Below are 13,003 nucleotides of genomic sequence, written 5' to 3'. Positions count from 1 at the left end.
GGTGGGAACCCACCTGGGCCTGATCTGGAAGCTCCGGAAGGATCCAGGACTGAGCCCCTCCAACCGCCCTCCTGGGGGCCACCCGGAAGGCTCCCAGCTCCCCTCCACGGGTGGCCACAACATAACTCCGTGCAGCCCTGCAGGGGTGCCAGCCCCCCTGCCGTCCTGCCGCTGCCTGGGGTCAGGGGTCATGCCATGGTGTTCCGGCCCCTCCCCTGGGCTTCTGGGTGGGGCCGGGGCTGGAGTCTGGCCCCCTCACTAGTGTGCCTTTCGCCACCCACCCCGGCCCCCTTTGGCTTGAAGCCCCCACCCCCGGCCTCTTAGCACACTCACCTGGGAAACACCTCTCCGGACCTGACCCGCTGCTCTCGGAAGCCCTGACCCTCCCACGGCAACACTGCCCCACCCCCAGCGTCCCTCGGCATGGGGATTCAGGTCCCAGCAGCCCAGCCTGCTCCCGTCCGTCCTCGGCAGACGCCCAGCCCCACGTCCCGCTCCCAAGTCCCCTCCACGCTTCTGTCACCATGGAGCACCACGTGGGGAAACCACGGAGCCCCCGGTGCGTGCCCCCAGCTGACCACAGCCACACCGGTCCACTTGCCCAGGAAAGACCCCAAACACCTCACCCCTGCCCTGAGCCCTGCCCCCCCCGCGTGTTCCCCTCCCAGGGAGGTCGCAGGGGAACCCCAGTCCTCGGCCCCACGTCCACACGCCCACCCCATCGTCAGCACCTGTGCCTCTGTCCTGCGTGAGGGAGGAGTCTCTCTCCTGCTGTCTGGACGCTGCCCGGACAGGGCTCCGTCTGTGCTCTCCGCCCTTCTCTGACACCCATGCCCTGGTGGCCCCTCGGTCACCTGGCCTCCTCCCCGTGGCTGTCCATCACTGCCGACCCTGAGCCCCAGGCTTGGCACCCTGCTCTGATGACATCCCCGGGACTCTTCTCCCTTGGGGGCCACCTCCCCGCCCCACCAAACACACCTTTCCGCCCCTTCCTTACCTCCTTCCTTCCTCCATCACATTCCCAGAAACCTGATGGCGCCTCTGGCTTCTCCCTCCTCTGCCCCCGACACTCTGGGTGCTGGGACACCCCCTCTTCCTGCCAGCCTTCCGGAGAGAGGTGGTGTTCCTTGGGTTCCACGCTGGCTGTCACTGCTGGGCCCCTCTGCTTCCACAGGGCTCCTCCCCAGGTCCCCATGTGAGGGCATAGCCCCGGCCAAGTCGGACACGCAGGGACCCCCAGCTCCTCCCGCCCGCCTCACAGCACATCCAGTCTGTCACCAAATTCTTTCATCTGCCCCAGGCCCAGCCTGCACGGTTCCCACTTCTGTGACAGCCTTGTCCCCAGCCCCAGCCTGCACGGTTCCCACTTCTGTGACAGCCTTGTCCCCTGCCTCCCCCCCACCGTCCTCAAAGCCCACAAAGCAAGCCCAGTCCCTCCCCTGCGAAGCCACCCCTGGGCCTGGGGGTGAGGTCAGCAGGCCTTCCTCCTTCACTCTCTGCACCTGAGCTGCCCAGACGTCCTCTGGTTTCCCAGACCAGCCGTGACCCCGTGCCACGAGGGCTCTGCTCCCTCCCCGGGAACACGCTGGTTTTCTCCGCTCTAACTTACAGCTGGGCAGACAGCTCTGTTCGTGCTGCCTAATCCTCGAGAGGACTCGTGTTTGGGGCACGTTCTGCCAAAGTCCCCCTCGGTCCCCTTGCACCATGGGCAGAAGACCGCCAGGTCACGGAGCAAACCCTCCCCGGCGGTGTTGGCACTGGGGGGGGGGGCCTGAACCACCAGGCAGCACCTGAGTGGGGCCCCCAAAGCTGCCAAATCCACCCACCCCCATGCCCTGCTCGGCCCTGGGACAGAGGCTGGGCTGGAGCCAGACAGGTATTTTATTGAAAGTTCACAGATACAAGAGTTCTGAGCAGGGTCACAGCTTGGAGGAGGTGGGGTCGGAGAGGAGAGAGTGAGTCCCCAGATGCTGGCAGCCCCCCCAAGCCGGGGAGCTCCCACAGAAGCCCTTCTTGCTGGGTGTCGGGCCAGAGGGGCCCCAGGAGCCTGGGTGGGGCACAGGAGGGCGGGGCGGGGGGCAGCCGCTGGAAGCCAGGGTGCGGCAACACAGGGAGAAACCCAGACCCTGGGAACGGGCAGAGGCAGAGAGGGTGGGCTGGCCCGAAGCTCGCTGCCCCCTTACTGTGCGGAGCTTCTGGCGGCCTCGCTGCCCGCTTCACAGCTTCGGGGGGGTCCCAGGGCCCGCGCCCTGCTCTGCCCCAACCACTCCGCATCCCGTGTCGCATCAGTCATGACAACGGACGTGTCTCGGGGCTTCGTCTCCACGGCCGGCGGCGCCCGGCGGGGTCCTAGTAGTCGGTGAGCGGGTACCGCAGGAAAATGAAGACGAGGATGATACAAGAGGCCGCCAGGGCAGAGCTGGTGATGTTGAACAGCCGGGCGGTCTTGGCGTCTTCCACTGCTCCATTCAGGTCATTGAGAAGCTTCTTGTCTCGAACCTGCAGCCAGAGGGGGGAGGTGAGGCCCGAGGCCAGAGACCAGGGAAAGGCAAATGCGGGTAGGGGGCACCTCTGTGCGGAGGGCACCCGGGAATTCTTTGTGGTTCTTTTTGCAACTTTTCCACGTCTGAAATTATTTAAAATAAAACAGGACTGTTTAACAATACTGTACTATTCGATCGAAAGTTACTGAATCAAGGAGGCGGGGGGGGCGGGTGGTGACACCTGGGTGGCTCGGTCAATTAAGCATCCGACTCTGGATTTCGGCTCAGGTCATGATCTCACAGTTCATGGGTTCGAGCCCCGAATCGGGCTCTGCACTGTCAGCGCAGCCTAGGATTCTCTCTCCGTCTCTCTCTGTCCTTCCCCTGCTTGAACTCTCTCTCTCTCTCTCTCTCTCTCTCACACACACACACACACACACAATAAATAAACATTAAAAAAAAAGAAAGTTGGCGAGAGCAGATTGTAAGTGTTCCTACCACCAAAAACCCCACCAACCACAAAAACAATAATTATGTGGGGTGGCAGATGTGCTAACGAACCCTCTTGTTATGATCATCTTGCAGGATGTACGTGTATCGAATTGCAATGTTGTGCACGTTGGACTTCTCCAATGTTGTATGTCAACTGTAGCTCAATAAAGCTGGGATCGACAAATGAATTCACAAGATAAAGGAGAAAGTTGGCCTCAGAGAGTTATATGATCAGCCAATGGAGGTTGTAAGTGTGCCCTAGTCTGAGCGTCTCCTTAATCTAAAATTCACAGGGGTTACCTAAGAATAGGCACTAGACAGAACAGGCAGCGGGCCCCGTGGTCTCTGGGAAGGGATGTTAAGATACGGGGAAGACAGTGGGCAGAGCTGGACCCATTTCCAAGATTCTCTGGTTGTGAAGAGGTGTTCCCAAGGAGGAAGCCACCCTCACGCAGGGTAAATCCTAGGATTTCCCTCTCTTCAGCACGTTCTCCCTCCACAAAGTCCAAAGAAGCGTAGCTGGATTTGTGGATGGATGAGAAGGGAGGGAAAATAGAAAGAAATGATAGTGCATGGGTCATATGGATGGATGAGATGACATAATGGATAACAAGGTGAGAGTGAGCAAGGGTGAGTGTGAAGACAGGTACGTGATGAATGGATGCACGTGGCTCAGCCAGAGGAGCAGAGGAAAGAAGGGATGCTGTCAGCTTGAAGGATGAGTGGAGTTATTGGTGTGCTGGGTCAGAGGATGGATGGATGGCTGACATGTCGAGGTGGTAAGTAAAACAGTGAAAGTTACTGGGGGGAAGTAAGGTTAGATGAATAGTTAAGTGAACTGATGTACAAAATACATGGGGATGGGATGGGGCAGAGTATGGAAGGGAGGAGGAAGCAAAATGAACATGTATAAACACAGATGAATAGAGGAGTGGGTGACTATTTGAATGGACTGAAGGGAATAAAGGAGCAGGGATCAATGTATACGGGATGGTGGATGGATGGATGGATGGATGGATGGATGGATGGTGGATGGATGGTTGGATGGATGGATGTGTGTGTGGATGGGTGGATGGTTGGTTGGATGGATGGATGGATGAGTGGATGGATGGATGGTGGATGGTGTATGGATGGATGGATAGATGGATGGATGGTGGATAGACAGATGGATGGATGGATGAATGGATGGTGGATGGATGGATGGATGGGTGGATGGATGGTGGATGGATGGATGGATGGTTGGTTGGATGGATGGATGTGTGTGTGGATAGATGTAGATGGATGGATGGATGGGTGGGTGGATGGATGAGCGTGTGGGTGGAGGGATGGGTGGATGAATGGATGGTGGATGGATGGTTGGTTGGATGGATGGATGTGTGTGTGGATAGATGTAGATGGATGGATGGATGGGTGGGTGGATGGTGGATGGATGGATGGATGGTTGGTTGGATGGATGGATGTGTGTGTGGATAGATGTAGATGGATGGATGGATGGGTGGGTGGATGGTGGATGGATGGATGGATGGTTGGTTGGATGGATGGATGTGTGTGTGGATAGATGTAGATGGATGGATGGATGGGTGGGTGGATGGATGAGCGTGTGGGTGGAGGGATGGGTGGATGAATGGATGGTGGATGGATGGATGGATGGATGGGTGGGTGGATGGATGAGCGTGTGGGTGGAGGGATGGGTGGATGAATGGATGGTGGATGGATGGATGGATGGATGGGTGGGTGGATGGGTGAGTGGGTGGATGGATGGATGGATGGATGGTGGGTGAATGGATGGTGGATGGATGGATGGGTGGATGGATAGATGGTGGATGGATGGATGGGTGGGTGGATGGATGGGTGAGTAGATGGGTGGATGCTGTTGACATTCAGAAAGCAGGTAGTGGGCAAATATGTATATACAAAAACTGACACAATACCCCCCCCCCCAATCAATTTTTTTGACTTCCCTGTCACTGGGAAGTCCACAACCTCCTGGGCCCACATGGAACAACCACCATATCATTATATCTGCTCCTCGTCTCCTGCCCACCATGCCTGCCCTGGTTCAAGCCATGTGCCCCCTTTCCTGGACACCACACTGGGACCCTAGCTTTTCTCTGCCCTGGGGCTCATCCTCTTCCTTCAAACCGGCTGCAGATTTCATAGCTCTGGTCATATCTTCCCTTCTGGGTCTTCCACATGATGACATCCAAACCCCTCACATATTTTTCCAAATCCTTCACTGCATGGCCTCAGTCTGGCTTTGCAGGACTGTCGTCTCGCCCCCAGAGAATATGGGGGCCTTGCAGTTCCCCCCAGATCGCCCCACCCTCATGTCCTAGTTTATATCTGGAACACCTGTCACCTCACCTGCCCTTCAGAGCCCAGTGAAGATGATGCTTCCTCCCGGAAGTCTCCCACTCTGGACTCCAAACTCACCCCAAACCAGGAAGGAAATACTCTTTTTCTGAAACACCATGACATGTATTCCACCTTGAAGGTGCCCTCTGTCCACCTACCCCCTCGTACAGCCCCGTCTGACCCCTACAGTGGCCGGCCCTGCCTCGGCACCGGTGACAGCAAGAAGGAGGGATGGGTCTGGTTGGGTGGGCAACCACGCCTGGGGCAGGGGAGTGTCTCAGACCCAGCTGGCATCGAAGGGAACGGGCCCACGTGGGTGGAGACAGCGGACGGACAGGCGCCCGTGACAGGGACACAATGTCTGCCTCACACCCACCGAATGCCAGCCTCTGCCCCGCTCACGCGTGCTGACTTAGGCGTTGTTTTCATTTCTGTTTGTTTTGTGAGCAGACACAGGAACCAGCTCAGAGGAAGGTGGTTTGTGAAGAGCTCACCCCTCTTCAGGGACCAAGTTTGGGACTTCAGCCAAGGCCTTCTGACCCCAAGTCCGTTAGGCGCCCTTGGAAGTGCCCATGACTGGCTGCAAATAGCGTCGGGTGCAGTAGGCCAGGAGACAGCTGGATGGACAGATGGACAAGCTCCCAGGTGCAGGAGCCCGAGCCCGCCGCTCCTGCACCCCCTCTGCCCAGGCCAGAGACAGCTCACCTTGCACACTCCTTCCCCAGAAGCCCCGGGCCTTTCTGCCCTGGCTGTCCCCCAGGAAGGACGTGGGGGAGCAGCCCCGGGGTGGAGGCAGCGTGATCTCCCTTCCACCCCTCAGAAGGACCAATTCCTGCCCGCCCCGTCAGAGCACAAATCCTGCACCATTCAGAAGTCTGTGACCTACCTACAACCTGCACCAGATGGGCCTGCCCTGTGCCAGCCGGCGCCCACAGCCGAGCCAAGGGGAAGGGGGGGGACAGCTTCCGGACGGGAGCCCACGCGGCCGGACCCGTGTCCACAGGCCATCGTCAGGGCACGGCAAGAGGGCCCCAGGGGAAGTAGAGCGTCACCAGCTGCCCCCACCACAGTGCCCTCTGCCTGGCACTGTTCCGTTGGGGCCAGAGCTGGGGTTGGCCTGGGGGCCTTCACCCCTAATCCCCAGGGGCCCTTTCCGGTGTGCTTTCACAGCACACACAGGCACACACACGCACACATGCGCACAAAGTCACGTACCACTCACCCACACACTCACAAATATATGCACACTCACGCACGCACACGCGATGCAATGAATTACATGCACACCCACACCTGTATACACTCGCACACATATGCACAATACACACGCACACTCACTTATATACCTGCACACAAGCGAGCCCACACATAACACACTCACGTGCACAAATATACACACGCATTCACATCCACACACTCAGGCACACATGCAATTACACTTACACATCCACACCTACACACCTGTGCACACGCGCATTCACACCTACGTGGGCACACACGCTCGTGCATCCATGCACACTCACACACACTCATTCACACCACACAGGCCCCACATGGCAGAGGCCCAGAGCTCCGTGCGCCAGCCTGGAGGCGAAGGTGTGCCTGGCGGTGGGGGACGCTGACGAAGAGTCAGGAGGTCGGGAGAGCCAGGCGGCTGGGGCATGTGATGCCAGGGGCAGGGGTGGGGCTCGACGATGCACAGAGGCAGAGCTGTGTCCAGGCTGCTGTCCTTCCCCCCCTGCAGCCTCCCTGGCCCAGACCCTCCTCTCCCTGCAGCCCCACATCCCACCGCTGCCCACCCCCCTGCCCCCACCTCACCGGGCGGCTGCAGTCGGTGATGTGCACCTGGCCTCGGACACGCGAATCCAGGGACAGTGGCCTCCGACTCTACAGGAGCCAAACCCGTCCAGAGTGACAGGGAGGCGGGTCCTGCTGCTTGGGTTCCAACGGCCCTGGCTCTTCAGTTCTTACACACTTGCACGGGGCTCCTCACCTCAGATGTGAGTGGGTCACAGGCCCCTTCCTGCAATCTGGGCCCACTTTTTCCCCTCTGCCCCAGGGACGTGGGGTCCTGTCTGCCTGGCACCCTGCTCTGCTCCCCGCCGGCTCCTCTGCCAGCAGTCAGGGGCTTCCCAAAGTTGTACGCACCCAGGGTTTGGGGTCACGCCTCTCTCCCCCTGGACACCCCCCCTCCCCGGCCACCAGGACGGACGTCTAGAAAGAGTGTGGGAGAAGGAAGGCAGAAAGCAGTGACCTTGTCCACCGTGGTCGGAGACCCCGGCTACCGTGGCCTCCTTCTGAAGGTCTGCCTGGTTTCAGGTTCCCCTGTGAGGGGCCCGAGCCGTCCTCCTGCTGACACGGGAAGGGTGCTGAGGGTCTTCATCTGTGTGCTGGCTCCCCCCACCCCCCGAGTGCCCAGGGGCAGCTACCTCTGAGTGTAATTCCCCCGGCCCAGAGGACAGACCGAGCCCCGAGTCTGCACCTTGAGGACTAAGCTGGCTGTGTAGAGAACCCAGTCCTGCGGCCCCCGAGGCCTGTCAAGAAGCCCTGGAAGCTTCCGCAGCCCAGGATGGGGAGGGCAGCCCCTCCCTGCGGGCTCAGAGCTGGCCAGCATCCACGTGTCTCCGGATCCCGCAAGGCGGCCCCCACCTGCCGGGACCCGCTCCTCTGCCCCCCGCGCCCCTGCCCGGCTCACTTTGAGGGAGTAGGCCAGCGCAATGAAGCCCAGGCAGCAGAAGTTGAGGTAGACGAAGTTGAAGATGGACCACAGGTAGTAGTCGTTGACCTCGGTGGTGTCCGGGTAGACCTCGATGACCGTTGTGGGGTTCGTCATGGTCTTCTTCTCGGCCAGGTGTTTGCAGGCCTGGGGGGCGCCAGAAGCCCGCATGCTGTCCGTCTTGCTGCTCTTGGATTCCATGGGGAACAGGGTGGGCGCCATGGGGGGCGATGCCGAGGGCTCAGGGGCCGGGGCCGCTGGAGCCTGCAGAGCCGGGGGCTTGGACACGCAGGCAAAGCAACCCTTCGGGGAGCCTGCCGGGGGCCTCGGAATCCAGAAGGCCCCGTCCAGGGGGACTCGGGCTTCCTGGGCGCCGTCCGTGGTGCTGGCCGGGGCTCCCAGCGGGGCTGGGCACTGGCCTGGGCCCTGGGCCTGGAGGCGGGGGGAGAGGAGGAGGGAGCTGGGTCCCGCCCGCCCTGCAGGGCTCGCCCTGATGTCCTGCAGCATCTCCCCTGCAGACTCGCCAGCAGCCCCAGAGGAGCTGGAAATCCCCGCCGAGGCCGCCAGCCTGCCACCTGCCTCCCCCACCCGCCCCAGGCACCCCGGTGCCACAGCCCTTCACAGCAGCCTTGGCAGGAACATCGGGGGCTTTTCATCACTTTGCCATCTGCGCACAAACATTCACCCACTGACACACAAGAGCACCCCCCCCACCCCGTACCCAGCAACGCCCCAACCAACACGCTGTTGCAATAAACACAGCACGCCAGCGTCCCAAACACCCCGGTACACGCACAGGGCACACAGACCCACGATGACGGTGTCTCGGCCACCATCTGGCAGAATGAGCAGAGCCCTCTGGGGCACCTGCACGCTGACGCCCCTAACACATCGGACACCAACGGCTCCCCAGACCCTGGGCACGCTGTGCGCCGAGATGCCAGGGAAAAGCCCTGCCCTGTGACACGCAGCTTGTACACACACAGCCACACAGGATCCGACGCAATCGCCCAGGGATGGCAGCGGGGCGACTGCAGGGGCTCCAAACTCGCGCACGCCGTCCCCGCCCCCAACCCCGGCCCGGCCCAGAGCGGGCCCCGGGACCCCAGCACACGCTCCCAGGGAGCCACCCAGCCCGCGCCACAAACAGACGCGCAAGGACACTCTGCCAGACGAGCACCCCTCCGGCCAGGCACCGAGACGCTCGCGCCCTGCGCCGCCCCCCCCCCCCATCCCCGCAGGGGTCTGTGGCCGTCGCCCCGCCGCCCAGGGCCGCTGGGGTCTGAACGGCCGCGCGGACGGCGCGCCCTCACCTGCTGGCGACTCCTGGGCGGGCGGGCAGGCGGATCCCTGCACCGCGGTCCGCGCGTCCTTCCGCCGGCCCGCGGCTCGCTGTCTGCCCGGCCGCTCCGCGTCCCGGCGGCCCAGCCTCGGCGGGGGGAGCACGCGGGGCTGGCGGCGCCGCTGTCCCCGCTCCTGAGCTCCCTCCGCAGCGCCAGGCCGGCCGCGCGGCTGCAGCCCCAGCCTGACTCACGGCGCCGGCGGCCGCAGCCACCTCCCCGCCTCCTCCCGCCCGCAGGGTGGGGGCCTCAGGCACCGGCCGGAAGCCGGACCCTGGGGAGGGGGCGCAGAGCCAGGGGTGAGGGTTGTGGGGGGCTTCGGGAAGGGTCCTCCCACAGGGCCACCCGGTGTCCTCTCCTGCTGTGTCTCCCTCGCCTCCCTCCCTGTCCCTCCCTCTTGCTGAGCCCCCAGGCCCACCCTTGTCTGTCTCTCCAGGCGGGAGCCCCTTCATCCTCCTGCTGTCCCCCCTCTGCCCCACCGTGGCCACCGGCAAGGCTGTCTGAGCCCTTCCCCTCCGCTGCCCCCTCTCTGACTGCTGTGTCCCTCCCCTCCCCACATGTCCACCCTTGCCCCTTCTGGAGTCCTGGCCTCACCAAGCACCCAGCCCGCACAGAGCCCCCGGTACTCTGGCCCGTGCCCCTCACCCAGCCCAGCCCCCATCTGCTCTCCTGTTCTCGTGTACCCCTCGCCAAAACCAAGCCCCTCGAAGGCCCCAGGTCCCCAGCTGTAGCACCTGCCTGAGCAGGGCGCACCTCACTGAGCCCCCATCCCGTTACCCACCTCTGCACAATCCTGCCACTAGCCAGGTCCCCAGCCCCAGAGGCCACCAAGTCCAGGCCTTCCCTGAGCCGTGCTCGCTGGCCCCCACGTGGCCCTGTCCTTTCTGGGCCCACCCTCGTGGAAGCTCCAGACCCCCTTTCCCCAGGTCTGACCCCACACAGCCCAGCCCAGAGCCGCGAGCCCCACATTCTGAACCCGCATTCCTCATACAGCCCAGTCTCCAAGGCCGTGACCTCTCACCCGTTCGTCCCCTCTGCCCATGGGGCCAGATGTCCTTGTCCAAGCCCCTAATGACCCTTATCTCCTTGGAGACAAGTCCACTCAGCTGCCCATGCCTCTCTGCCAGCCCTGCCTGGCCCACCTGGGCCTGGTCCCCTGCAGATGCCCCTTCCCCTAATCAACACCGGACCACCCAGCCCAGCCCCTTCTGGGAGCCTCCATTCATGCCACACCCTCTCATTTCCTCTCACACTTGTCCCCAGCTGACCTCCCCTTCCTGCAGAAGTCCCAGCGGGTCCGTCTGCAAGGGAGAAGCCGCGGCCCTCTTTGCCTCTCCCGGAGCCCCTCACCTCACCATGCAAGTGCCCTCCGAGCTGGGTTCTCTTTACCAACCCACCAGCCTCCACAGAATCCAAAGCCTCCAAAGCCCCCCAGAAGTTGTGTCTATGCACCGGGGCCCCAGGTTTCCTTCCCCAGCTCCCTCCAAGTCCCTGTCCTCCTCTGAGGCCCTGACTGCACCCAGAACCTCTCCTCTCCTAAAGCCCCCTTTTCCTCTGACCAGCTCAATCTGGTCAATCCACTGTCTCCACGACCCTCTCTCCTCTGAGCCTGGGCCTTCCCAGGGGCCCCTTCTCTCCTGGAGTCCTTGCCCGCCTCTGCCCCAGTCCTCTGCCAAACCCCCTGCTCTCCCAGAACCTCTGTGTGCTATGAGCCCTAGGCCCTCTCTGAACCCTGGACAGGCCCCACCCCCTCCGCAGCCCTCCCTTTTCCAGCCCCGCCCCCGGCCTCCCAGGCCCAGCCTCATCCATGGCCTCAGGAACCCCCAGAACCTCCAGGAGGCTGACAAAACCCTCTGTGAGTGGGAGGGGTCCCAAGCACCAGGGCCACCCTCCATCCTGGCCCACGCCCTGGGCACGGCTGGACCCAGACCAAGAGCCCACGGGCATGAAGGTGACGGGGACTGTGGGGGGACCAGGATTCAGTTCTCCTTCACGCGACACCCACTGCCCCCTTGCCAAGGGCCCTCGCTTGGGGGCACCTGGACCCCCAGGCCTCAGGAGGCGCCTGACCTAAGGTGTGGCCCGTCTGCGGTCTGCAGCCACACTACCGGGTCCCCCGGGGCCCAGCACTGCCTCACCTGCCCCAGGCCCCGCCCCACGCTGCTCTAGGCAGGCAGGCTGCAGGCAGCGGCCAACAGAGCTGGTCTGCACAGGAGTCCTCCTGGCCCCCGGGGGCCTGCTCCAGACTGCCTTGAGGCTGCCTCCTTCTGAGGACCCCAGAACCCAGGGCGGTTGGGGGAAGGGGGCTCCAGCCCCCACGGACCTCCACCCAGTAGGTGAAGGAAGGGGCTCGATTTGGGTGGGGTGTCCTCCAGGCAAGGGCAAGAGGCAGGAGATGCCCACTGGAACCTGCGGTGCTGATGCAGAGCCCAGCAGGCCCGCCAGGAAGAGTGCCAGGCGCTGAGCTGGGCACCCCGTGGGTCTCCGCCAGGCCCCTGGCGAGGAGTGCCCTGTTATCACCCATCTTCTAAAGACAGACCAGAGGCTGAAGGTTGGTTGGACCGTAGAGGCTGGACCTGAGCCCGGAGTCAGACTCCGGAGTCCGGAGGACGCCGACCAGCAGCCCAGGCCCGCCAGCCGTAAGGTCCTGGCTCTGGGCAGGGGCGTCAGCACCCCAGTGGCCGGTAGGGGCTGGAGGCCCAGCCTGCGCTCATCGCCGTAGCGTCGGGGGAAGGGCCGGGGGCATCCAGCGGTGCTGGTCCCCAAGTCCCAGAGAGGGGATGGGGGGGGGGGCGTCCCGGCCGAGGGCCAGAGCTGTGTGGCAAGTGGCACGGCGGGTGGTGGGAGACAGAGCCCAGGGCAGCCGGCAGGAGCCGGGCAGTGGTGCAGAGTGCGGCCTCCCTCCCGGCCCGCCCTGACGCCAGGCCTCTCGGCACACAAGGGCTCGGATGAGGCGCCCCCCCCCCCCCCCGGCAGCCTTGCCAGGCCTGCGGCTCTGCGACTCCAGGCTCCCCACTCATGTTTCAGGCGCATGTTACCAGCCTCCCTGTGATTCTAGCTGAATGTCTGTTAAAGGAGCCAGTGAGGGCTCAGTTCTGGGGTGCGGCCCCCTGACCCCCTCGACAGCCACGCCCCTGGAGGCTGAGGGGGTACCGGGACGGTGCCGCGTGAAACGTTTGCCGTTTCTTCACACCTGCAGGGGGTGGGCTCCCGGCAAGGGTCCGGAGCCACTGATCCCAGCTGCTCACAAACTCCTGTTCATCCCTTAAAACCTCCTGGCCGTGCAGCTGCATCTGGGTAGATACTCCCGAGGGCCCCTCAGGGAACTCCCAACAGGCTGGACCACCAGGAAGGTCACGCCACCTGAGGGATTCCTAACTGGGACCCCCGAGCCGAGGTCTCAGGACCCCAGGCTGGCCTGCTCTGGTGCCGGCTTCGCACAGAGGCTGCGTTCAGGTGCTGGCTGGGAGCCCCAGGGGGAGGCGGGGTGCCCTTGCCATCAGCCCCACTCAGGCGCCTGTCCTGGACTCTTAACGGGTGTGCAGGGGGACCAGGGAAGTCCAGGGCCCCGCCGCTGGCGGAAAGCGTGGCAGGTGCTCCCCTGGACCACTCTGAAA

At 62.9% G+C, this 13,003-nt stretch overlaps 1 protein-coding gene and 1 long non-coding RNA gene across 2 annotated transcripts; one reads left to right on the top strand and one right to left on the bottom strand.

The window, feature by feature from the left end:
• Positions 1 to 1,863: 1,863 nt before the first annotated feature.
• On the bottom strand, positions 1,864 to 12,679 carry IFITM10 (interferon induced transmembrane protein 10). The gene is made up of 5 exons (XM_045482592.1): positions 12,580 to 12,679; positions 11,525 to 11,653; positions 9,360 to 9,634; positions 8,026 to 8,478; positions 1,864 to 2,499 (listed from the first exon to the last, which is right to left on the bottom strand). The coding sequence occupies exons 1-5, from the start codon at positions 12,677 to 12,679 to the stop codon at positions 2,350 to 2,352; spliced, it is 1,107 nt and encodes a 368-aa protein (XP_045338548.1). The 3' UTR covers positions 1,864 to 2,349.
• Positions 4,057 to 6,172, top strand: LOC123602105. The gene is made up of 3 exons (XR_006714363.1): positions 4,057 to 4,090; positions 4,253 to 4,268; positions 4,792 to 6,172. It is a non-coding gene; the product is annotated as an uncharacterized LOC123602105 (long non-coding RNA).
• Positions 12,680 to 13,003: the final 324 nt, after the last annotated feature.

The sequence above is a fragment of the Leopardus geoffroyi genome, chromosome D1 (genome assembly GCF_018350155.1).
Source record: "Leopardus geoffroyi isolate Oge1 chromosome D1, O.geoffroyi_Oge1_pat1.0, whole genome shotgun sequence".
NCBI lineage: Eukaryota > Metazoa > Chordata > Mammalia > Carnivora > Felidae > Leopardus > Leopardus geoffroyi.
Note: the sequence above shows the minus strand (reverse complement) of the source record. Positions and strands in the feature narration are given on the sequence as shown.